At 37.0% G+C, this 25,571-nt stretch overlaps 1 protein-coding gene across 1 annotated transcript in view; it reads right to left on the bottom strand.

Annotated features, from left to right (window-relative positions):
• NRG3 (neuregulin 3) overlaps positions 1-25,571 on the bottom strand; it is a 428,576-nt gene that overhangs the window by 17,806 nt on the left and 385,199 nt on the right. Inside the window, exons 5-7 of the mRNA XM_055721141.1 lie at positions 22,374-22,476; positions 17,499-17,625; positions 9,120-9,247 (exon numbers count right to left, since the gene is read on the bottom strand). Coding sequence (XP_055577116.1) covers positions 9,120-9,247; positions 17,499-17,625; positions 22,374-22,476 — 358 coding nt within the window. The remainder of the gene's footprint in view (positions 1-9,119; positions 9,248-17,498; positions 17,626-22,373; positions 22,477-25,571) is intronic.

Here is a 25,571-nt window from a genome sequence, read left to right on the forward strand (position 1 = left end):
GTGTTAACTTCTGCAAAGTAAAGATTCAGGTTTAGTAGCACACGGATTACTTTTTATAAACTTTGCTGTGGCGGTCTATGACATCAGTAGAAATTCTCTGTGGAAATATAATACTAAAATCCACAGTTAGCTGTTGTTTATGCCATATTTAATACATTGTCTTTCTTCTAGGAATGAAAATAATTGCATGGCATGTTAAACGTTTCCTTGTACTGGGTGAAGGATGCTTCTTTTTTTCCATGCTGCATACCATAATCCTGCTATATAGAGCTGACTCCTCAGATAGTAGAGGCAAACAGCACAGCTCCAGCATACCTACAGCTCAGCTCAAAATCATGTCTTAAATCGACAGCCCATTATATCATCTATCAGCCCGCTAGGTGCTGCTTCCTGATGCAACAACATTAAATCAGGAAAAAAATATAAGTGAGGAATGTAAGTGAGGCTTAAGAACTGCAGCTTGAAAAAACCATCTGCGACATGTTTTCTCCATGTCAAACAAAATGTCTTTTCTATATTGTTTTATTCTTGTTTTATATACAGATTGCTTTCTGGTTTATATGCATGGATAAATACTGTGTTGTTTCTTTATGTAATATAACACAAAGTGGAATATGATAAAAACAAGTAATAGTTTTCTACTTATTTTAGAAAATGGCTTTTGTAAACATATTTTGTAGTGTTTTGGAAGGAGAATGGATTTTTTCCATTACCTGCAGGAATTAAAAGGTATCTAGGATCCATAGTTTTGGTATATTAACCATAAATTCAGCTGCTGCTAATGCAAAAATAAAGCAACACAGAATTAAGGCAAGATATAACCTACTTCTGCTGTTACCAGCTCGCTGTATTGCACAGTGTGACTGGCTGTTCATTTTCCAGCTACTCCTATTTCTCTTGACACCTCCTGGCTCTCAGAAATGCAGACATATTACCTAATACTCTGTTACAACCTTAATGACAGTTTAATATAGGTTTTGTGGATGCTTTTTGAGAGTCATTATTTTTGGTTACGTGAATAATTTCAACTTCTGATACAATTCAGCTGTTGCAAAAGACTTTTGATAAATTTACTTCTTTTTTCCTATTATAACATGACTTAAAAGCAATCTGCATTTTACACCTAGTGGGAACTTTATTTATAGTTAGGGCCACATCTACTCCCAAAGCAATTCTTGCTTGGACCAAGTATCTTGGACAAATTCTCTTGGACAAATTCTCTTGGAGTGTACATTTCCATTAAAACCAATCTTTTCAACCACAAAGTCTAAACACAAGAAATAAATTCAACAGTCTCTATCCTACTGCTCCACTTAGCAGTGTTCCATCACAGTCTTCACTCTGTTCTTTTCCACACTTTTACTTTCCTGGTGCTTTTTAATTGAAAAGATCAATAACCCATAGCAATAGCACTCCCTCAAGGATTTTTGATACTTCCTTAAATAGATTTTTCTTTAGCTATTAAGGAGGTTGTGAAAAACCTTTTTTAAAAACCTGAAGTACTGGCCTTTCAGTTCTGAAGGCTGAGTTCATGTAGTGAGTTACAGTTCATATTCTGTAAAATAACCCTACCACGTCACAAAAAAAAAATTGACAATTTCTGCTCGGGTGATTCTGAGGTTATTAAAGCAGGTGATTTTCAAAGATGCAGTTGAATGAATAATTTGTGACAGATAATGAACATCAGGGGGTTTTATTGATCACAGTATATTCATCAATGTACTACAAAAGTCAACAAACTGATTAACTTAACAGACTTTAGACTGATAAAAATTCAAAACTAGAAAGGCACTGTTTAATTGTGGCTGGATCGATGCCCTTGTGCACCTCCCTTGTTGGATAAGAGCACGTGGTCTCCCATCTAATAATGTGCGCATGCAAATTCACAAAAGCTCTGCATTTGTAATAGACATAATTTCAACACATACAGGTATACTGGAGATAACTGGTATGAACCTCCATGAAGATGCATAGAAATGACCTGTTTGGACTTCCTCCAACCTGCACTGCAACTCTCATTGCTGCACCAAACACTAGGCACTACGGGCTGCTAACGGCGCGCGGGCTGGTCACACTGAAGGCATCTGGCCCGTGCCAGCGTCGTCCTGCAATCACAGCAGCTCCAGCACCCTCAGAGCTTAAGCAATCGCTTTGTGGCTAGTGTGAGCTTCTTACGCTTTCAACATTTCTGACAGACAAAAGGGAGGGGAAAATGGACAAAAATAACCTGTGGTCAGGGATGAGACAAATTCACTCAGAAGAGCAGGGAAATATTTACAGGCAGTGGAGCTGCAAGATGCAGGACAACACTCATTTGTTGAAGCACCAAGGCCAAGATAGCAACCATTTTTGTTAAAACTTCTGTGAAAAAGTAACTCCAGCATAACCATGTTTTTCCTTTTTCACAAAACTGCTGTGAACATCAGCATACTCTTCCTCCGAAAACGTTACTAGACTCCCCCTCAGGCTTCTGTTCTATTGCTCACATGAAGTGTCCCTCTCTCTCTGAGACACACAATGCCTTTTGGTGGATTTCTTCTGGGAATTTATCCTCCTTTAGCCACTGTTATGGTTTCTTCTTCTCTGTACTCTAATCTAACTGGATAAAAGGAACCAGCTCACATAACTGAGCTGCTGAATAAAACTGACACAGAAGGAAAGCTGTAGCAGAAATGTCTTTAAAATCTAATGATCAATTACTCCAGAAAAACAAAAATCAGAATATGCTTAAACTGGTTAACAAATAATGCATGAACTAGGGAGAAACACAGTTCTGATGAATTAATGGTTTGAAAGAAGTAGTTCAACCATCTCAAAAGTTAATTAAGAATCTGGGATTCATTGTTGCAAATTGTTCTGTGTGAAAATTTTATTTAGGTTGAGCAAGCGAGTACAAACCAAGTCTGTTTCAGCAGGTGGGGTATTCTTTACTCAAGGCACGTACACAACTCCCAAGTGCAGTTAACTGTGTTCATGAAAAGAGACTTGCAGCACATTTACTGGAACTCTGGGAATCCTCCTGCACTGCTTTTTAGTTAGTTACTAAACAAAATTGAGTATACATCACATTATCAACATATTCAGAAGTAACTTTGTCAACAGAACATGAAAAGCATTATCAAGAGGATGACAATTAAAGTGTTAAAACTTTAGATGGGATCCCAATCCTTCCCTTGTTTAATAAGCACAATTGAGCTACAGAAATAGTCTTGATGTACATGGTTGTGTGTGTATCTATTTTACTTCTTCTTTCCTCCTCTTTCATGACCGTAATTCATGAAAAGAAAGATGCAAAGTTGAGGGAGGAAGGAAAGTTCTAAAATTGATTTTAAATACTCTGGCTCTGTACCTGCAAAAACTATACAGAGAGGTACATTATATTACATACTATACTATCTACTGATCATGAGATGCAAGCATTAGTGTTGAAATGATGGATTTAGTCCTTGCAAAACAGAAACAGCACCTAGATACTCACTGACAGAGCTAGGTGCCAGATAGACAGTGTGTTCTGATATTCCCTGGGAGTCACATTTTTAGGCTAAGTTAGACAATCCACTGTTAACATTTGTACAGATCAACTATTCAGACTTTCAACCAATTTGCAATTTTAATAAAAAGGATCTGTTATACCTGAGAACATAAGCATCTCTCAATAAATACCATACAATAACGTTGTATCATGAAGCCCTTTTGTCAGACTGTTTAAAAGAATGACACACCATAAGCACGACCTATAGCATAGACACCTCCCCAAACGCAGAAAGTTAACGTTTGGGACTTCAACAAAGCTGTATGTGATTAAATTATCACAGAGATTGTAAGGAGATTATTATGTCAAAAAAAGCTGTGACACGTGAGAACTGAACATAATAGTTTTTACCCCTTTTTTCTCTGTAGCGTCCTGTATCCCAAGCATTTAAACATCACTCTTTCCCTTGCCTCGGCAAAGTAATCGTGTACTCTCTCGGTGCATGATTACTGTCTAGGAAAACATCTCATCTACAATGGCACGATGACTTCTGTTTCCTAGCTTGTGTTTATGAACCATTACAGCTGGTCTGGTTCGCAGCCCAGGTGATGGAGTGGGACTGCAGCCTGTTGTTTGGAAAAACCTCTTCTCCCTTTGCATGTGCAGAAGAAGCTTTCCAGCAGCCAGCCTATATCTAGTAATCTACTCTGGATTTCTGAAATGGGAGCATTGTTGCTTCCTTTATGTATTCTTGTATTCGGCAAAAGCATGTGCTGGAGCTGACTGAGGGCTTTGCAACTCTACATAAATCCTTCCACACTATGCATATCATCTGATCACCACCCTGGTTCCACCAGAAGATACATACAATAGGTAAAGGGAACGGAGCGTGTGAAGGTACCTCAGTGGCACAGTTTAATTATCTGCCATAACTTCATCATTATACTCACCTCCATCCTAAAGCTATAATGATATCCAGGCTACTACTCCAGACCAGAAAGTTGTTCCATATTGAATGCATTGAGGATTCTTTTCAACTTGAATTGATTTATGATGAGTGTGCACCTATTTGTCATATATGTCACCATAGTCCTTCATTTACTTCTCATTATGCTTTCTCTGATGTATTTATAAGCAGCAGTCATATACTCTTTTCAGTGTTCTGAGGACTGAAATGAGACGGACTAAGGCTTTCTGTGGAACACAGGTCATTCATTCCTCACACTAGCTCGTGAATGCAATTTGAGTTCGTAGTAATCAGGAGGTCACTTTAACCAGGTGAGATGATAGTGGTGGTATTCTCATGCTATATTCAAACGAAGTGCCAACAGTGTCTGAAGTGCTTTTAATGTTTCTGACTTTCTGATGGACGTCTTGATTAATAACTCCTCTTATCCCATATAACTTTTCCACAGATGCATCACTTTGTGACTTGCTTATCCTTTGACCAAGTAACATATACTGAAACTTTTCTCTCTCATTTTTTTCTTAAATTTTATTAGTTCCCAAATGCCTGACCTTGTATTTAGTACAGCTGAACTTCAATCCACCTCTATTATGCCACTCTTTAAAGTGATTAAATTAATTCTTTATATAGAGATCCTTATCTGTACTGTCTTTTAACACTTTTCAGTATGTTCCAACTTCTTTGCGCCAAAGCCATGCACAAAAGCATTAAACAAAATTTGTCCCCAATACTGACTAATTTGAGAGCTTCATTAGTGCTCCATAGGTGAATGTTTTCATCCCAGTGCTTACCCTCTCAGCGTAACTCCTTACTATCTCCCTTTTAACCATCTCTGTGTATCTGCATCATAGTTTTCCTGCTTACTTTCTTCTATTATAGGCATTATACACACGTGACAACAAATGTGGACTGAGGCTGTGTAAAGATCTAGCTCACCTACATCAAATGCAAAAAAAAAAAAAAGTCATCAGTTAATGTTGCAAGAGCTGCTCTGGTAAACCTCATGATAATTTTTAGCCTTTTTTTATCTACCCAAAGAATCTGTCCTAAAGACTTGACTAGTCTAATTCAACATAATACATAATAGGTTTTCAGTTCCTTCAATACGTTTTCCTCTTCCTAAATATTAGACAGTTGCTATTCCATCGTCACACAGCACAGCTCCCATTCTGATAGATTTTGCTACCAGACTTGAATTTTCAAGAGCCATTTCTCCTTCCAGACTTCTTTGATTAAGATTAATCAGACCATCTTGACTTGAGGGCTTTGATTTCTGGATTTTACTTCCACCTTGACTGCAGTAACATCTTTTTTTCATACATTTGATTCTATTCCCATTCTACCTTCATCCTCAAACAAGCAGCCCAACTGAAAAATGAAATATATTCATTCAGGATTGCCCTAACTGCTTCATCTGTTATCTCTATCCCACCATCAGGTATGCTTCTTCCTGCATAGCAGCCCTTTTCTTTATACAGCAAGAACAATTGATTGCTTTCAACATTACCAGTAATTCTTAACTCTCAATGATTCCTGGAAATGTTCACTTCAAGCACGACTTCTTGCCCTCTGTGATATAGTTTGTTTCTTTCCCTACAACCCATTCCTTTTAGGCATTCTCTTCAGTACGTTTCTCCAGAAATCTATGTCCTTTCCTGGCGAAAACAGCAGATTGCTCATACTTTCACCCTTTCTGGCTTCCTCTGCCCTTACATTCTTAGTTGCTTTAGTTTATCAATACTTGTTCTTTGAAATTTAATAGCCTTATTAACAGAATAACTTTAATTTATTCTTTCTTTTAATTTCAACTGAATCAATTATATTGGGAGCATAAAGAAAAAAACGGTTACTAAATCGAAAAATTGTTTTTACTGTGGTTTTCATGGTGTTAGAAGTTCATTAAAAATGCAAAGGCAAATTATTTCAGATTTTAGAGTAAGTTTGTCCTATGGTGGCATTTTTGTAAGACAATACAACTGCTCTAGGCTGAAAGCTTCTGCGTTTGGCTTTCATCATGGCATTCTGTGAAATGAATCCCTCTAAAATCAATGATGACTGAATCAATGAATGAAAGTCAGAATGACTAATTACCAAGAAAACTGCTATTCAAAGGGATCACAACTCAATCCCATAATTAAAAAAAAACTCTAATTTGTTTCTCTCTCTGTTAGAAATCAAAATAGTATGGGGTCTCTTACAAAAATCAACAGATAATCTGAGATGAATTTCTGAGCGCATTGTATACTTCACAGGAAGTTTACTGATTAAACACATTTGTTATTTTCCAGTTCTGACCACACTAGGAGTTGTTTTACATATGCAAGCAGATGATGTAAATTTCTTCTACCATAATAACAGTGCATAATACAGGTGAAATGTTTTAAGAGTGAGATTCAGATTAGACTCTAATTTTCAATTCAATCTCTGCAGTCATTCTTTGCGTGCAGCTGAGGCTGGTAGAGACATAAAATTTGTATTATCTAGTAATCTGCTTGAAATAACTAGGTGATCTCTGTCAGTTGAATTTCAGCAACCACAAATGACTCCCCACCTTGATAATTTTACTGCCAGGCCAAAATTGTATTTGTTTTAGGAACTGGAAACAGACAGCTCCTGATTTTAAGAAATGATCACCCATCATTAGTGCCCTTGAAAACACCAGCAGAGAAAATAGGTCTGAATGTGGAACAAAATATTTCTGCAGGAAGCAGAAATAAAACAATAATATAGTTTTAAAACAACATAAACAGAGAACCTGCAAAGCCGCTGTAATTTTTCCAGGCTTCTTTCAGGTTTGCAATGGAATGAAGGGATGTTTATGACAAAATGTGTCCCAGTAAAAAAAGGTTTCCTCATTTGGCCACATCAAACACTATTTAGAAATTAAATTAGGAAGCTGTCACAGGGTGCATGCATTAAGGACAGCCTTATAAGTCTTAAATGTTCAAGTTTGTTGCATGTTTTATAAAGCAGGGGCCTTTTACAATAAATCTTAACTATGCAATAATTCTTTATAAATTAAGCTAGTCATTGCACATCTTAAAACAGTCCTGAAGACTCTTGAGATAGTCCAGTGGTTGACATCTGCAAATAAGATGACTGTTGGGTTGTTTTGTTTTTGAGGTTTTTGTTTTGGTGTGGGGTTTTTTTGTTTGCTTTTTTTGCCGTTTTTTTTGGGGGTGGGTGTGTTTTTTTTCCCACCCCCCTTGAAAAGAGATTTTGTGTGCAAAGGTGTTAAAATGCGCAATCTGTGATTCTGCATTAGTTCACTGTAAATTCAGTGTAGTTTATTCTGTAATTTCCCTATGGAAAACAGCAAGTCTAGATTGTTATTCAGCTTTTATTTTAAGTGACGTTCATAACCAGAAAGAATATTTTCAGTCTTTGATTTATTTCCACAATTTTAAGCTTAGGTAATGTCATGGTACAGCACCTAAAACATTTTAAACTTGGATATTGCAATCATGTTATTAAAGGTAAGGGAATGTCACTGTGTTTTTTCCGAACGTCACCTTTTGACTAAATGGAGATAAAACTCCTCCCAGAACTTCCGTGGAAAGCATTGTAGGCAACAATTCCATAGTTCATCTATGTTCGGTAAAATTACTAAGCATATTTTGAAAATCTCTATGCAATAAGGAATAAGCCCTGACAAATGGATCTGACATGACAGGTGGCATCATTTTTCTCATGCCAAATTACAGCCTTAAGTAAGGTAAAAGTAGATAGGACCCAAATATTCCCTACTGGCTCATATGCTGCACTTTGCTAGGTTAAGCAAATAATTCATTTAAAAGAGAAGGAACATGTAGCTGACTGGGGGACTGCACTGAAAATGCACCAAATACCACAGAAGCTAGATCATAACCTCATGCAACCCCAGAATTTTTATTAGTAATTTTTTTTTTGATGTCCTTTTTAATAAATGTTTTCCCCTACGGATCATCTAGCTAAAAAATTCTGAACTATTTTTCTCAGCCTTTTGTTTTCCTCTCTCTGTGCTTTGGATCAGATGTTACCACTGCCATTCCACCAACACTATTGCTCATACCAGATACGAGCTTGGTTTCTAGTCCCATAATGAAGCACCTGCATTCTTTTTCATCCAAAAGGGCTATAAACAGAATTCTAATCCAAATGCCATCCAGTGATGGGTGACTTTCCTCTTTTCTGCCTCTTGGAAACAACTATCCAAACTTTTTAAATACTGGTTTTCAAAGGCCACCATGTGTTCATAAATAAGTCGTTATTCATTTCAAGTATGACTTGTTTTTAAGAAACAGCGAGGAAGGCTGGAAGTTCGCAGCCATATCTTTCTGCAGCAAATGTGTCATTAACTTTATGAACATCGATAAGGAAAGTCTTGTTTTAATGGTTTCTCAAACTACAGTTGTTTCATTCACTGGTTTGTGTCTACAGCTTGGATGGTATCTTTAAATGCTTCCTCTAGGATTTTTACAAAACACAGATAAAGTCGGCAAGCATTTTGATTGCCTTTTATGTCTGCAGCTAAGAAAATGCTTGGACATCTGTTTAATGAGTCGGCTGAGGCTGTGTTGGTAGCATACCATTCCGCATCTCCCCTAGTCACAGCGCGCAATAATCCTGCACACATATCACCGGCTCAGCGACATCCCTCGGCCGCCTGCCAAATCTCCCATCAGACGGCTGTTTGCTTACCTATGTTGCTTGATGGGCTGGGTTCCTCTGTCGGGAGACAAGGCCTCTGGGAAAGACTGAGGGCCTGAAAAACTAGACTCCATAACTTTGTGCAGAATAGGCCCAGGATGCCTATCTGTTTTTGAATACTGTAGCACAGAGAATAAAATTAATTAATACACAAAAGGCAAAGTACATTGATGATGCTATTCAATCAGAATTCATACTGGAGCAGGGTAAGGAGCACTCTAATGCATTTTTAAATTAAAATTAGGCATTGCAGGTAATACGTTCATTCACTATTGTTTACACAGCAGGAAGTGCTGCTACTCATTATCCCCCATTACCTTCTCCACATCAAAATGATGATATCCGCATTAGTAGCAAAATTACTGACTGATCTGCCCATAATGATAGGGAACACTGATCCCTTCGACTAAAAGCCTGTTTTCGCGACTGTCCATGCAGAGACAGAGATCACAAAACACATATCACAGGACGGTCAACACCTTCTTGGGTCATTTGGTGATCTCAGTCAAACCCTGCTTTCATCAGCATGCATGACTATGAGAACCAAACTGAGACAGCATTTGTATCATCAGGTAAGAAAAATATGCGAATCTTATCTGTAGAGCAAGATATCCCTTCTGAGTAAGTCTGAAACTTTTGACCTGGGAGTATCTGTGCTAGTAAGAACGGTGTAAACATAATTCTTGTTGTGACAGTTGTAGGCGTAGGGCAGGCTCTGGGCACACAGGGAGGCACAAAGGTCTGTAGAGCAGACACCAGACATGAATGAGAACAGAATTCCTTCTTCTTGCTTTGTGATTCAACTGAAAATTCTACAAAAATGGTCTCTGATCCTGAATGGAACCAGAAATTCAAAGTATATAAAAAAAGCTGCATTTTGGCTTGGAAGTAGATAGAATCAGTGTTGTTAGTGGTTACTGGGTGATATGTCAGATAAATGAGAGCTTAACCCACATTTCCACTCAGGTATGAAAAATACTGCACCTTGCAGATTTTTTTTACATTGCATTACAATGACCTGTACTAAAAATAAATGGTCTATTTTTCTTTAATCCATTTCCTTCTGTATTGAGTTTGTATCTCTATTACTAGATACCTAGAGATACACGTTATCTTTACAATAAACTAGTATTGGGGAAGCTGTAATGTGATTAAATATTTTAAACAGAAAACGCAAAATAATAATGATCTTTTAAAAAATCACAGCGGTGAAAACCGCCATGCTATGATGCAATAGGATAAACATTTGTGGAGAAGATAGGAAGATTTCTTTCAAAGTACAGTTCTTCATAACTATTTTGTTGTCTAACAAATGACCAATAACTCCTTAAAAATACAGAATTATTTTCTGATTCTCACTTATTCTTATCTACATTTCCCCAGACTTCAGCAAAATCAAAAAAGAAAGTCATACAAGATTACTCTCTTTTAAAAATGGGCAATTTTGGTCCATCTACTCAGACTTATGACCGATTTCTATAGATAAAATAACAGACCTTCCAATTTTTCTCCAGTGCTCTCCTCCCTCTTTCTGCTGTGTGAAATACCCACACAAACACAGCTCAAATCACTGCTTACGTGCTTCTGAAGGCAAAGCTACGAGAGTGACAATATGCAAAATGTTGCCGCATGCATGAAGTAAACACAACTGAAATAATAAGAAGAAACATATTCCACTCTTATTTCTTTCAGTTACTATGATCTTAGTTGTCACTTGTAAACGTTGCAGATAAAATATTCAGACAGAAGTACAATTTTTAAGGTACTCATGTCTGTGAAGGTTTTAAACTTTAATAGTTATCTTGCCAGCTACAGAAGTGAAACTGTCTTTTATTTCTGACCTGAATAAATCAATTTGAGCTATGTAAAGAATGGGTTGTTAGTGCCAGGAAGCTATTTCTATCCTTTTTTTTGGTGTTTGTTCATGATATTAAATTGATGGTCTGAATGGCTTAGAAGACCATGAGTATGAACTGAATCATAACGGGTAATTAGAGATAAGCTGCATCTTTTGCTACATCTATAGTTAAAGTGGATGTGGGCTGCAGTGATGGTATAAAGGGGCTTTCCTCATCACAGCTGAGGAAAACCGGGACCCCCAGAAGCTGCTCCGATGCTGACCAGCAAACTACACTGCAGGTCCAACACTCAGAACCACCCAGTCACAGCCTGCAGAGGAGATTTTTGCCCCCTAACCAAACATCTCTTTTATGCCATTTTCAGATAAACTACTTACCAGTTACCATAACAGCCATAACATTAATTACAATGACAACATGAATCACAATTTAAATCCAGGGTCTGAATATACAGAGAATTTGAACAATGTAATTGAACTTGTTTGGATGTATCACATTTTTCATACATTTTAATAGGTTTAAAGATGGTTGGGTTTATTCTCCTTTAGCTTAACCATAATTGCCACATCCTTTCTCTGAGACCTTCTCTGGAGAAAAATATCTTCAGATTTCTGTGAGGAGCTGATGGCAGTATCAGTTTGTGCCCCCAGAAGTATGGTACAGGATTAGTCCCCATCCGTATCCCAATAGAGCCCATCCCACTGCTTCCACAGCCCAATTCTCATCTGGGCTGAGCTCTTTGGAGGCCTCTGACCATTGCGAGCTGCTGAATACTCAGCCATGTTGGAGAATAGGCTGTGAAACACTTTCAAAGGACTGTTCCAGCAGGTTGAAAGCATCACTGAAAGCTTTTTTTTTTTTTTATGGTTTATTGTCTTCTTGCCCAATTATTTGTGCTTGTTTGAGCAATTACTGAGAAACGCTGATGCATATGGCTAAATAAATTAAAGAATAATGATAGCATTTTAAAATAAACCATTTTGCAAATCTTCAATTTTTCATGGTTTCGTGGAGAAAATCATCTGTTATGTACAATTACTCAACTCCCTGACAATAAAATTCCACTCCCCGCTAGTTAAAGCTAAGCAAATCTGCATAGGCAGCCTGGGCTAGGAGACAAGAAAGCAGCCTCTGCTGCTGACCTGCTATACAACTGTGAGCACGTAATTCCCCTGCTCCATGCCTTGTATTCTTTATTCTAAAATGTAGGATCGATGGATAACAAATGCCACTCAAGTGTGACAGAATAGCTTGACACTGTTGTCCTAGTATTATGCAAAACAACACACCCATCCCTGCTCCCAGCTTTTCTTAGCTCTTCCTCCTCCATGACTTGCCTAAAATAGTAATAAAAACAGTCCAGAAAACCATGCAGCACTGGAAGAGAGGTGATGCAGGGATACCATTTCAAAAAGGACCAAGAAGGCAGAGGGGTCAGTTTTAAAATTACATTCAGAGCGAGTGCCTCAAGGAGGTAAAGAGCCAGTGATTTTTCTGGACGGGTTGATCTTTCACAAAAGCCCATCAGGTGGTATATTTAACATCCTTTCAGCTGTTCCCATACTCTCCTTATGTTTCTTTGTCTACAGTAGCTCTAGACTAGCCAGTAAATTTGAGTTTGTCTATCCTGGCAGCTCTTCCTAAGTAGTCATGTGGTGCAGAAATGGGAAATTTGCTCTTGATCGTGGCTGATAAATCACATCATAACTCAGGCAAAACCACACAGTAATCTTTTAAAAGATTTAGGTGTATCTATTGCTCAACATATATCAATCACATTTTTATCTCAGTGACTAAAAAGAATTCATTTCCTATTACTATCAACAAAAGGCAACAAGATACAAAAAAAGCAGTTTTCCCCCTCATTATAAGAATAGCAGAAACCTGGAACTGGTGATTGCAAGCTATTAGAAACAAGTGTAGTGAAAAGTGAAACCACATGCTACAGCATGAAAAGCATATTAACCACCTCCAAGGGAAAGTGGTGGGGAATTAATAGATCCACTTAGTATGATGGGAGAAGGTATTAAAATCCACAAAGGTGAAAAAGACCACTTTAAACAACAATGACAACTAATGGAATCACTAAAGGAGTGGCAAGGTTCCTTTTTTTGTTGCTGTTGCATGACATGTTTGTCAAGTTATGAGAATTTAAAGAAACCCTCAAGTCAGCGTGGCAAAAGGAGCTAGTAATCAGGAGCACAATTAAGATTCATGAAGACTGGTGAATTACGGAAAAACTGGAGGGCCACAGCACCTCCTCTTGCCCCTTGCACAGGGTGTAGGAGGGGGCAGAGAGCACTTTCTAAGAGGGGCAGCTGAGAATGACAATTTACTTCCTTTCGCCTATGAGGACATCAAACTGCTGCAGTCTTGTGGAGCACATTCATTAAATACCTCTCAAGGAGAATATAATCTCTTTGGGAAGGGGAACATAATACTAGGAAGTCCAAAGTTTCATGCATTAGATGAAATAAAGCTGAATCTCCTGTGTACCTTCAAGATCCTGTATTAAAAACTAGCACATCTATCTCTTTCTGACTGAAGAATTATAGCAGGATTACCAGTGCATTAGTATCCAAATCCAAGATGCCAGAAAACCTAGCAAGAAATTAAGTGTGTTGCTGCCAGAATATTTGGAGAAAGCAGTGGACTTTAAGAAAGTTCAGGAGAAATACTAGGAGCTGTGTTCAAACAGTTATTTATGAATCCTGCTTACAGTATACAGTATTTTCCATCTAATCTGTATCCCAAACAAAATAGTGGAATCAATACCAAGAGAAATAGACTCAGCACAGGTGAACACAATTACCAGCTATGAGCAGCAGGAGTTCGGAGAGAATATAGCTGTCCTGACAAAATCCAAGCTTTTTTTTTTTTTTTTTTCTTATTTACAGAATCACAACTGAGCAAAGGAAGGCAGTGGAGGAGATGTAACGCATTTGAGTGTGGGAAGGAAAAGCATGTGTTACTTCAAAACATTGTCAATGCAAAGAAAGAGCTTCATTCCCTGCAATATAGCAAACGACAGGGAGGCATGCGTGTTTTAACTTGGGCGCCTAACTCCTTGTGTTCTTCCTCAGCCTCAGGCCTTGCTGAGGGAGGTGCGGGGATGTGGCCATTCTTTCTTGCTTATGTTTACCCTGCTGACCAGAGAGGGCAAAAACCCCAAAGCCAGTAACTTCTTAAATGAATGGAGTTTTAAAAACCCTACATTTTTCAGTTGGCCAGCTCTGGTTTTTACCCCTGTATATCCTGTTGCTTAATTTGAATATCCACATCTGAAAGAGCAATCCTGCCATATGGAAGTTTAATGAACATGGGGGAATGTCCAACACTTCAAATCCATTTCTTAAACACTGTCTTTTGAAATAAGGATTGTTGCAAAGTAACTCGGTAGTCTAGGATGCAGCAGGAGAATTCTGATACAAATGGAAAGTGTTTTAAAGGCAAATATTTAGAGCTTTTAACCTTGTATATGGTTCTTATGAACACACTAATGTAAAGAAGCTTTAATTAGCATAGAGGTGGGATATCATGGGGACTGAGGTCCACTGTCCTTTTCTTTCTGCAGTAATGCAAACAGCTGCAACTAAAGTGAGTTAGGCTAGAATAAAATGTAAAATGCAAACTTGTAATTCATTTTAATACTTGGTTCAAAAGTGAAATGTGTGTTTTTTCTGTTAACAGCAATTTTGATACATTCACATGGCTTCTCTCATTTTAAAAATATTCAGAATGGGTGTTGAAAATAAGTAATAAATAATAATTCTTTCCCTAATGTCCAGTCAAGGGAAAAAGGGAAAAAAAGGAATGATAAGAAGTAGTAGATTGGTCAAAGTCTTTACAGCCACAAACCACTTCAAACACTATCTGCTACACCCTGGGTCCTGGGAAATAAGTAAAACCTCGTTCTAGAGCAATTTGGAAAGATCCATGCATCCTTTACTAAATGTAGCAACCTCTGAGTCAAAATGTGATGGCTTTTTCGGAATGGACATTATTCGAATAGTCATCAAGAATAAGGAACCCTATGCAACTATTCTCAGGTCTACACTAACATATTCTTCTCTATAGAAGAAAAAAGGAAGGTGAACAACCTGAAAGCAACACCAGGTCCATTCAAAATAGGCAGAGGAAAAATACAGGACAACCTTTTAGGGAAAGAGAGAAAGGTGACATACAGGCACGACAGTTTTCCCATGCAAGAGGAGCACTTGGAGTGGGAAAAGGAACAGCTTCCAGTGTTCCATAAACCAGAATGCCTAGCCTACAGAAAATAACCCCCTTGATTTATTTACATTTTTATTGGCTCCTGGAAATGAAGAGAACTAAGATTTCTCCACAGACCCCTGTGGGTGGAGCTGCAGATGGAAACCACAGAGAGGTCACCTGCAGGCAGTGACGGGCAGAAAGGCGGCAGCGGAGCCGCAGGAGCGAGCGGTGGGCGCCTTCCCCTCCCCACACCACTGCCTGGGCCCTCCCTTTCCCACCCAGCAGATACACCCGGGGCAGATCTCTGGTCTCTGATGGGAAGCCACTCAGCCATTCTTACAAAATGCCATTTCAGAGTTCTTTTCTGCTGCCTTGCCATATGCCTTGCCCTTTTTTTCCCCTCCAATCTACCAAGATTTGTAAATATTTCATGAAGTGCCTACATGCGTTCCTGCACTAAAATCTTGCTAACAATAGAAACCATTACTAACCTGTGCTGTTATGCTACATCCTGCACAAGGTCACTCTGTTTCTCTTCCTTAGTATCTTTGCTCCCAAAGGGAAAATGCATTAGTGGCAAGAAGAAAACAGCTGCCTGCAAGCAGCCACAAGAAAACGGTGTTAATTACCAGCACTGATAATGCTGGTCTGAACAGCATTCAAAACCGAAAAGCAAATTTGGATTAAAAAAATAATAATAATGTTTCTCAATTTTTAGTATCTGGAATTTACAAACTGCTACTTCAGCCATTATGGCTACTGTTATGGCAAAAGAAAAAGACTTAAATAAAGCTTGTTGATGTGTTTGTCAGCTGCTCAGAAGACATCAGATAGCTCATTGTGATCATGGGATGACAAAATGTTGCACTGAACTACAGTGAGAAAAAGGCAAAGAACATAAGTCTTAGTGTTAACCAAGACCTACTTTACATGTTAGAATGAAAGGATCGCAAAAGTTCTTTATAACTCTACCTTTTGTTGCCATCATTACAAGCCAAAAACGCTCCCAACAGCATTTATTTTTATGGGTTATAAGTAATATATGACTGAATGAACTGAAAATGAAACAAAGAATTGCACAAAGTTCCCTAAACAACTGTGATTATGTCAGTTTAGTGAAGCTATCCTCCTTCTTGAAATAGCACATTTTTCCTGAACCACAAAGCATATCATGACCACAGTGGTGCTCCTATAAAACAAAACTTCTCATGAACACAAGCAATTCTTTGACAACTCCTCTGTCATAGCATGGAGGCTCTGCTTACTCTGAATTGGTTAAAAGGGCTTATACTTATTTCTACATTAACTGCATGTAAACCAGAAGTTCAGTCATCTTAGGCTAAGTGGGCATGAGAGTGCTCTCTTGTGCTAAACTCCCATTATTTTGACAGAATCTGGAAAATAAGGTAGCCAGCCCTTTAAGCAAAGTTAAGATACTTTAAAAAAAAAAAAAAAAAGTGTAGCATTTAGAAAGGCTTCAAGACATCTTTTATGATTTCCTATTATATTGCTACCAGGATCCTTCTCAGTTGTTCCAAAGACTTTGTTCCAAATAAGACAGCACTAATTGTGTGTGACCAGGGAGAAGAGAATGACATGCATTGGAAAATACCTTGCACCCAGGGCTAAATAAATTAGTCCTCTTCAAGTTCCTTATATCAAATAAGCTTTATGCATTTCATAATTGTGGGATTGTATTAACTTATATATAACTATACACAGAAAATTACTAAATTTTCAAATTTAGTTTGAACAAACTATTCTCTTTCTGGTATTAGAAAACCCCTTTAACTCAAAACCCAGGAAAAAGAGACGTCTGCACAGTCTTGCCTTGGGCAATAGTCTACATGTATAAATGTAATTCTAGATTTTGAATTTACTCTGAACTAACTTAGACAGATCTACATTTTTTCATGCAGGTTCATTAATTATTGGAAGACTTGAAATCAGTTAAGATCAAGGACCCCCATCTCACCTATAAACCACACATATGCACCAAAGTATTGCCAGAAACTGTAACAGTAATTTCCACTGCTGGATGCAGAGCTAGGGGGCTCAGCAAGCTATATTACATGAACAAAATGTACCAGCATCCATTGAAATAACTTTAGAAAAAAAAAAAAATAATCCCTCCTTGGTGTTTTCTATTAACAGACCTGATAGAAAACATTTTATGAAAGAGGTGAGAATTCTTGTTCCCATTGCTCAGATGCTAATAGCAACATGGCGATGTGCTGCCATCAGCAGCAGGAACTCAGCCAGGCTATTAAGTGTTGTGGCTGGCAGGATTACTTACATTTTGCAGCTGGACTCGGCTTTGTGCCATACAGTCTGACTTTGCCATCATGCTGGAAGCATTTAGGCTGTAGGTTTTCCTATTCTGTGTTTCTTTCAGCTGTTCATGAATTTGCTTTGTTTGTTTCCTGCAGAGAGAAATAAAATTCACGTAAGAAAAAGCTAGTTTGATCTTGTACTATAGCCATGATATTTTTATAGCCATGGTTCTCTTTGTTCAAAACTTCACCGTATTAGATTAACCAGCTGAGCTCATTTGCTAGTGTCTAGTAATTTCAGTGCAGTGGTCATCCTCTAGTAAGGCTGAAGAAAGGAAAAAAGAGCTCTTCTATTTAAAATATCTTCTATTCTCAGATTACTGTAACAGCATGCCAGTTGTTTTAGTGCAGAATTTCGTAAGATCATCTATTACATATTTAACAATAGCTTGCAATAGGCCCGAGTATTAAAAAAGCATTGACACAAAAGAAGTGTCGAAGAATCAAAGATTTCTGCTAGCTGATTAGACGTGACCTGTAAGCCAGTATCTTGTATAGACCAACTTTTACTTACATGCTTAAACCTGGAAAAAAAAATCAGAATGGTATCTAAGGCTGCATTTTTGACATATTATACTATGATCTGCAATGTCAGAGAAAGGAATACCACAAGATGAATCACTTACAATGTTCAGGATATTACTACGGTATTAATAAAGGCTTTCTGTTTCTGCCACACTATATTGACAAACTGAGTTTTAAAGTTCTGTACCTGACTGAGGATATGAGGCAGCAAATTTTCATTTAAATATTTCTTTTATCTTCTGCAAACAGATATCTCAGCTGGGCAAAAACTGTTAGAAAACTATATTTAAGGTCTTTTATCAGAGTCTATTCTTCCGATAAGCTACATTGTCTGAGACTATCAGTTTTAAATTATCATGAGAAATAACTCCACAATACTATTTTCATTCTTTTCTTCCTTCCTGTCCTTCCTTTTTCTCCCCAGCAGATACATCTCCAGCAGCAAACCTACAAAGGCCTTGGAAACGATTCAGCAAGGTCAAGGACTCGCCAGCAGCAGCAGCGACACTTCGTTATGCCACCACAGCTTTTGGAAAGCAATTGGCATGGAGCCCGGTTTCAGGAGGAAGTGATTTCAGAAAATGTTGATACGAAATAAAGGACATACAGTCTTTCTACAGTGAAATTTGAAATTTTAGCAAAGAAGCTTCAGCAACATTTTTAAAAATTTCTGGTGATGTTGCTGCTGAAAGCCTTGTGACATCGTCAAGTCTGGCAGCATCTTACCTGACTCAGGCCAATGAATTTGACACTGAATGTACTATACAAGTCATTTTAACTTCTTTTAGTGGAGCTTGTGTCTAGTGCAGTAAAATGTAAGAAACCAGAAGAAAATTACTTAAGTGGTTAAGGGGGGAGACTGTGAGAAAGGACAAGTTCTCTCAACATGAAAGCAAGCAGTGCAAAGTGTCACAGTTAGATATTCAATTTTAATAATATAGTTTTAAATGTATTAAAATAAATGACATTTCCTCTGCCTTTAAGTCTCTTAGTTCTGAATCAGCACTGCATAATTTCAGCATTTGCTTACATTCAACAGGCCATAAGCACCTGCACAGAAGTAGGTATTTGTTATAGCACGTTTTCTGAATCCAGGTATAAACTACAATAAACCTTGGACCCTGCATGTATCTTTTATGTTTCTATTAACATCCTATTTTGAAACAGCATGGCAAATGGAAAAAAAATAATTACATTGTAAGCATGTTACAAATATGAGTGGCATATTTTGTGTATAGCTAAGCAGATCATAACTAGCAAGATTTATGAATATGGGTGGGTGAGGAAATAATTTCTGAAGCCCAAAAACTTATTAAACTTTCAAATTTCTTCCTTAACCAAAACAACTTGTAAAGTTAATATCAGAATAATCTGAATAGATATATAATCTGAAGGACTATAGTGAAAATTAAATTGGTTGACTCAGAAACATCTCTTTTAAAAACATTTTTTGATATCTACTGATTTTTGAAACCAGTGAAATTGAATAATTTAATTTGTAAAATTAAAAGATTTTGGAATGCTAATTTGGATTTATTTAGAAAACTTGTGTTTAGAGAACTGTTTCTACATCTATAAACACATCTCAGTAAACTGGAATGCTCAGCTTCACTGCTGCAATCCTTAACATTACAATTGAGATTCCTGAAGACAATTTACTGAGAGAAACAATCTAATAACTAATTTCCTTTTATGTTCATGCAACCTAACATTAATATTAGGTTTATGCATATTCATTTTGCCAAACTATAGGATGCACAGTTATAAAACTAGAAATTATGAATAATACAAAGTTACTTACCGACTAATATATTTATTTTATAAATTTTGTTTTCAAAACAAATGGGCCTTATGTGTTCTACTTTAGAGCTATTTGGCAATAAAGTATTGTTACTTCAGCAAGAAATAAAGTCACTAGTCATTTATAAAATTCTAAGCTATAAAGAGCAGCCCATTACTGTATGCTCCCTCTGTTGCTGACACTTACAGCACTTTCTTGATTACCCTAAAAGGAATAATTTAAAGGGCATAGTGTTTAATTATAGTTCTAAACTTCCTCAGATTGAATTTATTTTTAAATCAGGACTTTTAATTTAATGGTACACAGGGAAGTGATCTTTCTAGCAGCAGGTATTGTCAGACTAAGAAAGCCAGGGTCAGTGCCTTCATGGAAAATATATTTTATAAAAGGTGCACCATTCAGGGGTTCTGTAGCTGCAAGTAGTATGATACACCAAATTAAACCCACGGATTATGTCCCATGGAGGAGGAATTCTTTGACAACTCTTAAGCATGACCAAGACACATCTGCCTGATGAAGAAGCTCCTGAAAATGTGTTGCCTAAAAGCTAACATAAGATAAGGGCAGAGGCACTCTAAATTTATTGGTTTTTACATCCTTAAGACACTGGTCAACATCACAGTTATGATACTGTTTTATGCAGCCTCTATGCAACCCAGTCTAGACACTCTAATATATTTTTTGGACAGTTTGCTAGATAAGCCACAGCCAGTGAGTTAGGGATTGATTGCTACCTTACCATTACTGTGCTTCATATATCTGGTAAGACCTCTTGACTGAACAGGAGGTGCTCATTTTCTCATTACTCTTCAAACTTCACTTCCAAGAATCTGGCATAAGCACACTTCAACTCTTCCCAGTAATTCTTAACTAGCGTATTTATAATGCAGATGAAAACCCAAACCGAACACCACCACCTCCTGCTGAGATGCGAAGCACTACTGCCCTGTGAGTTCATCTTTGAACTATTATTTCTACTCATTATTTTTAGACCTAGCTCTCCCCACCACCTCATCAAAGTCACAGTATTTTGAAGGCTGTTCCAGTCCAGCTCTACCGCTCCCTACAGCAGTGCAAAACCAAGAGAGGCACAGGTGAATAACAGAGGGACATATTATTCACACCATGCTCGGTTGTTGACTACATATTCTTCCAACTGACAATCCCGTTCTACCTATTCTGCATCTATCTTTGTGAGCAAAAACTCCAAGCCTTTCCAGGAAGAACAGGAACACCTTAATCTCTCTTTCTTTCTTTCTTTCTTCTGCAGATAAATGCATAATGACATTTCTAACTCAGTGGCAAAATGGCTGTCTCTGCTCACAATTTATACTATAACCAAGGAGTTCGCAGAGAGGAAGTGTTCTGCCACAGCATCCTCCCACCTAGCACCACTGCCATATTCTAGGTCCAAAGAACGATTAAACAAAAACTCTCAAGACATTATAACAGGTAGGAGTGTTAAGGTGAAATATGAACCAACTAAAATCTTCACTCAAATCATGCACAAACTTCCCCTGAAGTCTGAATGAAAAAAAGGGGGTGGGGAGGCTTGGTGACTTTTCCAACTTCTTTTTCTTTTTTTTGATAGATTTTTTTTTTTAAATAAAAAGTAGTCCTCATCAGATTTCCTACTCATTAAAATAAATTCTAAAAAGGGGTATTCAGGTAAGCATCCAAACTCTTAAGTAGTGCAAACCTCCACATTTGATGCTCAGTCACCATGACTAACCTTATGCAGGTACTATTTATATAGATATGTGTTCTCTCATTAGCTCCAGCTGGAACAGGAATGAAGGATGACAACCATACAGAACATATTTATAGATACAGCGGCACTGACAACCATGTCACGTAATTGCTATGAGGTTTTTGCAACTCAAATTACACACATAACAGTAAATATTATAAAATAATGTTTGGCTAGGAAGATAGAGAATAGAGTGCAAAGTATTTCAGTTGAAAATAGTTTAGTACAGATGATTCCACCATACTCAGATAGGTCAATGTGTTTGTGCAATACAGATACTCATTTTGCAACTACATTAGCAGTTTACAACTACTAACTACAGGTTACAGACATCTGCAGAGAACTTGTCTCTTTCTGCATTTCTAACTTTACTTTCATTCTCATCCTACAGAAACAAAAGGGACATTCAGGGATATGAAATGAAATGCAAAAAGGAGATGATATGTTTAAACTTTATTTTCAAAAGAGGAAAGCGATTATCGCACTGATAGTAAAAGACATAATTTTTATTTAAAAAAAAAAAAACAAACTGGAAAGGACACAATCTCTTTCTTGGTAACAAAAGATAGAAACAAGAACACATGACTTTTGTTTACTTTTTTTTTTTCTTTTTTTTTTTTTGACTTAGATAGTGTAGCCGGGGAACTGTTCTATCTATTCAGAGATAAAAACAGCTTCAAAAGGAGGCGAGAAACTGAAGAATTGTAAAGCCATAAAAAGGACAGAAGCTAAATAACAAACACGCTAGATGAAGGCTCTTACTTTGTTTTGAAGTAGAACGCTGCACAAAGCATGCCCACTACGACTATGCCAAAGACGATACAGGAAATAGACAGCACCTGGCGCTGGTACACTTCTTCGCTCTCTGTGAACAGCAAAATTGAGAATTATGAAAGCATCAGAAAACAATACTTGTGAAAAGTGGATTACAGCACATCATGGTTTCACTAATGATGGACAGATAGGAGAGATTTGGAGGTCTGGCTTGGCCAGTTCCTCAACAGAATGGATGCTTCTCTGAACCTCTCATCTAGATAATGTTCATAGAGTTGTGGCCTCCTAGGAAACTTTGAGAAAATGGTTCTAATACACACTGAGATACACATAATAATAAAATTCAGGGTAGTTGAATATCTTGTCTGCCCTACATGCTATTTTTCAGCTATTTTAAGAAAGATTCTACTGTCAATAGGATAAAGAGCCCTACAACCATGGAGTTTTTCTGGCTTAAGGCAAGATCCATCAAAGCTCTCACAAGGTTCCACAAGATTCAGAGTTCTTTATCTACCCAAAAATTCTAGGTTTTTACTTTGATTGAACGGTGATTACAATGCCCTACTCCCATGTCATTCCCTGTACTTGAAGCTTATGTACAACATCACTGTAAAAAACTAATTCAATCAACTTGGATGGAACCCAATGACTACTATGCTACAATGCACCAGATACTGTTTTCATGAGCCTACTTTTTTTAAGAGAATTTTCCTTAATAAATCTCATAATCTTCTAATGAATTTTAAAACAGGAACAAAATGAAAGTAAAAAAAAAAGAGCTAAGAAAACAAGAGAAAACACTCATTGATGACAGCAGACAGAAGCTGATAGGCAATTGGAGTTTCACATGCTCAATTTATCAACAGCTCCTCGAGCGTTATATTTTACTTTTATTATTTCAACTCTTTCTCTAGTTCAAAGTGCTAACATGATAAATTGTAATTTTAAAAACTCAGTTTCTCCAAACATGCAACATACTAAATACTATTTTCATTCATATAGTTTAGGTAGAAGAGCAATATGTAGGGTTATCAAAGCACAGTACAAGCACTGTACACTGACAAACCTGCATTTCCTTTCTAGGTTTGAGATCTTCTGTGCTGACCCACCCATCAATATGAATACCAGACACATGTCAAGCAGGTGATGGTAACACCAAATTCCAGGTTCATAATGTTCGGGTTTATAAGAAGAAAATATCGTGTGACAACATCAAGGTGAATCTAGGCAAATACTGAAAAAACCTACACCCAACTGGAACTTCAGTCAAATACTCTTGGTGTTACAATGACTGAAGACTATATACAGTATCCTAATCACTAGTGATTACAAATTTCTCAAGAATTAACATCACAGTGCTGTTACAAAGCATTTGAAACCTTTAGTCATTTGCCTCTTGTAAAAGCCACAGTCCTTTTTCATAAGCTATTTCAAATTAATTTACATGTACCAAATCTTTATTTCTTAATTAATTCTTTACTTGCTCACTCAAAGACCACAACAGTGATTCAGAAGCCATTTCTAAGACCCCAGCTGCTGTGGACTTTTTTCTTTTCATTTAAATTTGAAACTCTAAAAGTATTTAAATATTTAAAAATCAATATTTAAAAGTATTTAAATATTTTAAAATAAAAAGAAGTTAATACAGTAACTTACACTTTTTGCATGTCTAAAATATATCTGGAAAGGTTGTAATTCAATAGGAAATCCTGATAACATTGCAATAAAACTGATTCCAGTAGAGCTTTTGGGCCCATTCCTCATTGGCATGTATAAAATTTAGATCTAGAGAGTAAATCCTCATTGGCAATGAACTAAATGTTTGGGGTTTACATTTGTTTGTTTGTTTTTACTAGCCTGTGTGCACAGTTATCCACCTTCCATTTCCACTGCACACAAAGGACTAATCTTACAAATTTTGAATTCTTATGTTGAGATGGATCACTGCAAATAGTTAACGGATTATCCAGTTCATCAATTGTTAATCTATACTGCCAGAATAACAATTTCAGCACCCACTGCCTAAGACTACAACTAAAACATACATACATATGAACTGTAATTTGACTCAAACATTGCATATAATTAAAAAAATACATATGTATTAAGAGAAACTGATTTAAGTCGTGTAAAGAGGCTTAATTTTGCTTTTCTTTTAACCGAAGTCCTCATTAAATACTTTTTTTTTTTTTTGAGAAATGCTGAGTTTAATGCAACTATGGTCTTTGTCAGTCCTCAATAGCTGCCACTGTCTTGTTAAAGATGCTTTAGAATACATCTTACCAAGATAAAAGCAATTCAGAGAACACACAGTCTTATCTTGCTGAAACAACTATGTGAAGATTTAAATCTTTTGTGTAGTCAGATAAATCCCTGCCACTAGCTTTCAACACATGCTGATCAATACTTTCTTTCCTTTTTCTTTATTTTGTACAGTGCATATTTAAAGAACTGCTTATTGATTAATGTTACTCCATTTCTTTAGACACCTTTGTTCATTTTTTTATATCCTTTAAATTTTTATTTATGTATTGGACTCCACCATTTTTTTGTCTCCAGCTTCTCAAAATATAACAGTTAAGTACTCTTTCAGTCTCTAATCTTCCATATCAGCTTTTTTTTAAAAAAACAAACAAACACCTTCTTGCTGATAGAAATGTAATCTGTGCCTCTGCAAACTTTGAAGGTCTTCTCGTTGTCGCCTTGATTTAACCTCACCACTGCTCTAAACACATCTAGCACAGCTGAGATCTTCTCTAGCAAAGGTGTACTGAGTAGGGCCTTTAAATAACACGGAAGGCTATCGCTAAGCATTGCAAAGTAATTTTGCTGTCACAGAACAGAAAACTGTAGAAATTCAGCCTGCAGAAATGAGAATAACTGAAAATTCCTTCTCCTTAGCTGAAGACGTGCATCAACTTGTGCATATTTATATACTGAAGCAAACTTCCCAAGGTAATGTAAAGTGTGACTGAAATTATGATGTCTCTCTTTATTCACATATATTCATACATTCCTTGTGAAGTAAATCATCTTAATTCCATTCTATTGAAATAAATACTCTAGGGAGAGGATTCCTCATTTAATGAGCAGGCAAGAAAATATTTCAGCTCAAAACCAAAATATAAACTGCTACAGATATTCCTGGATAATCCATCTGAGGAGTTAAGACCACAGAACATGAAT

This window comes from Falco cherrug, chromosome 9 (assembly GCF_023634085.1).
Source record: "Falco cherrug isolate bFalChe1 chromosome 9, bFalChe1.pri, whole genome shotgun sequence".
Taxonomy (NCBI): domain Eukaryota; kingdom Metazoa; phylum Chordata; class Aves; order Falconiformes; family Falconidae; genus Falco; species Falco cherrug.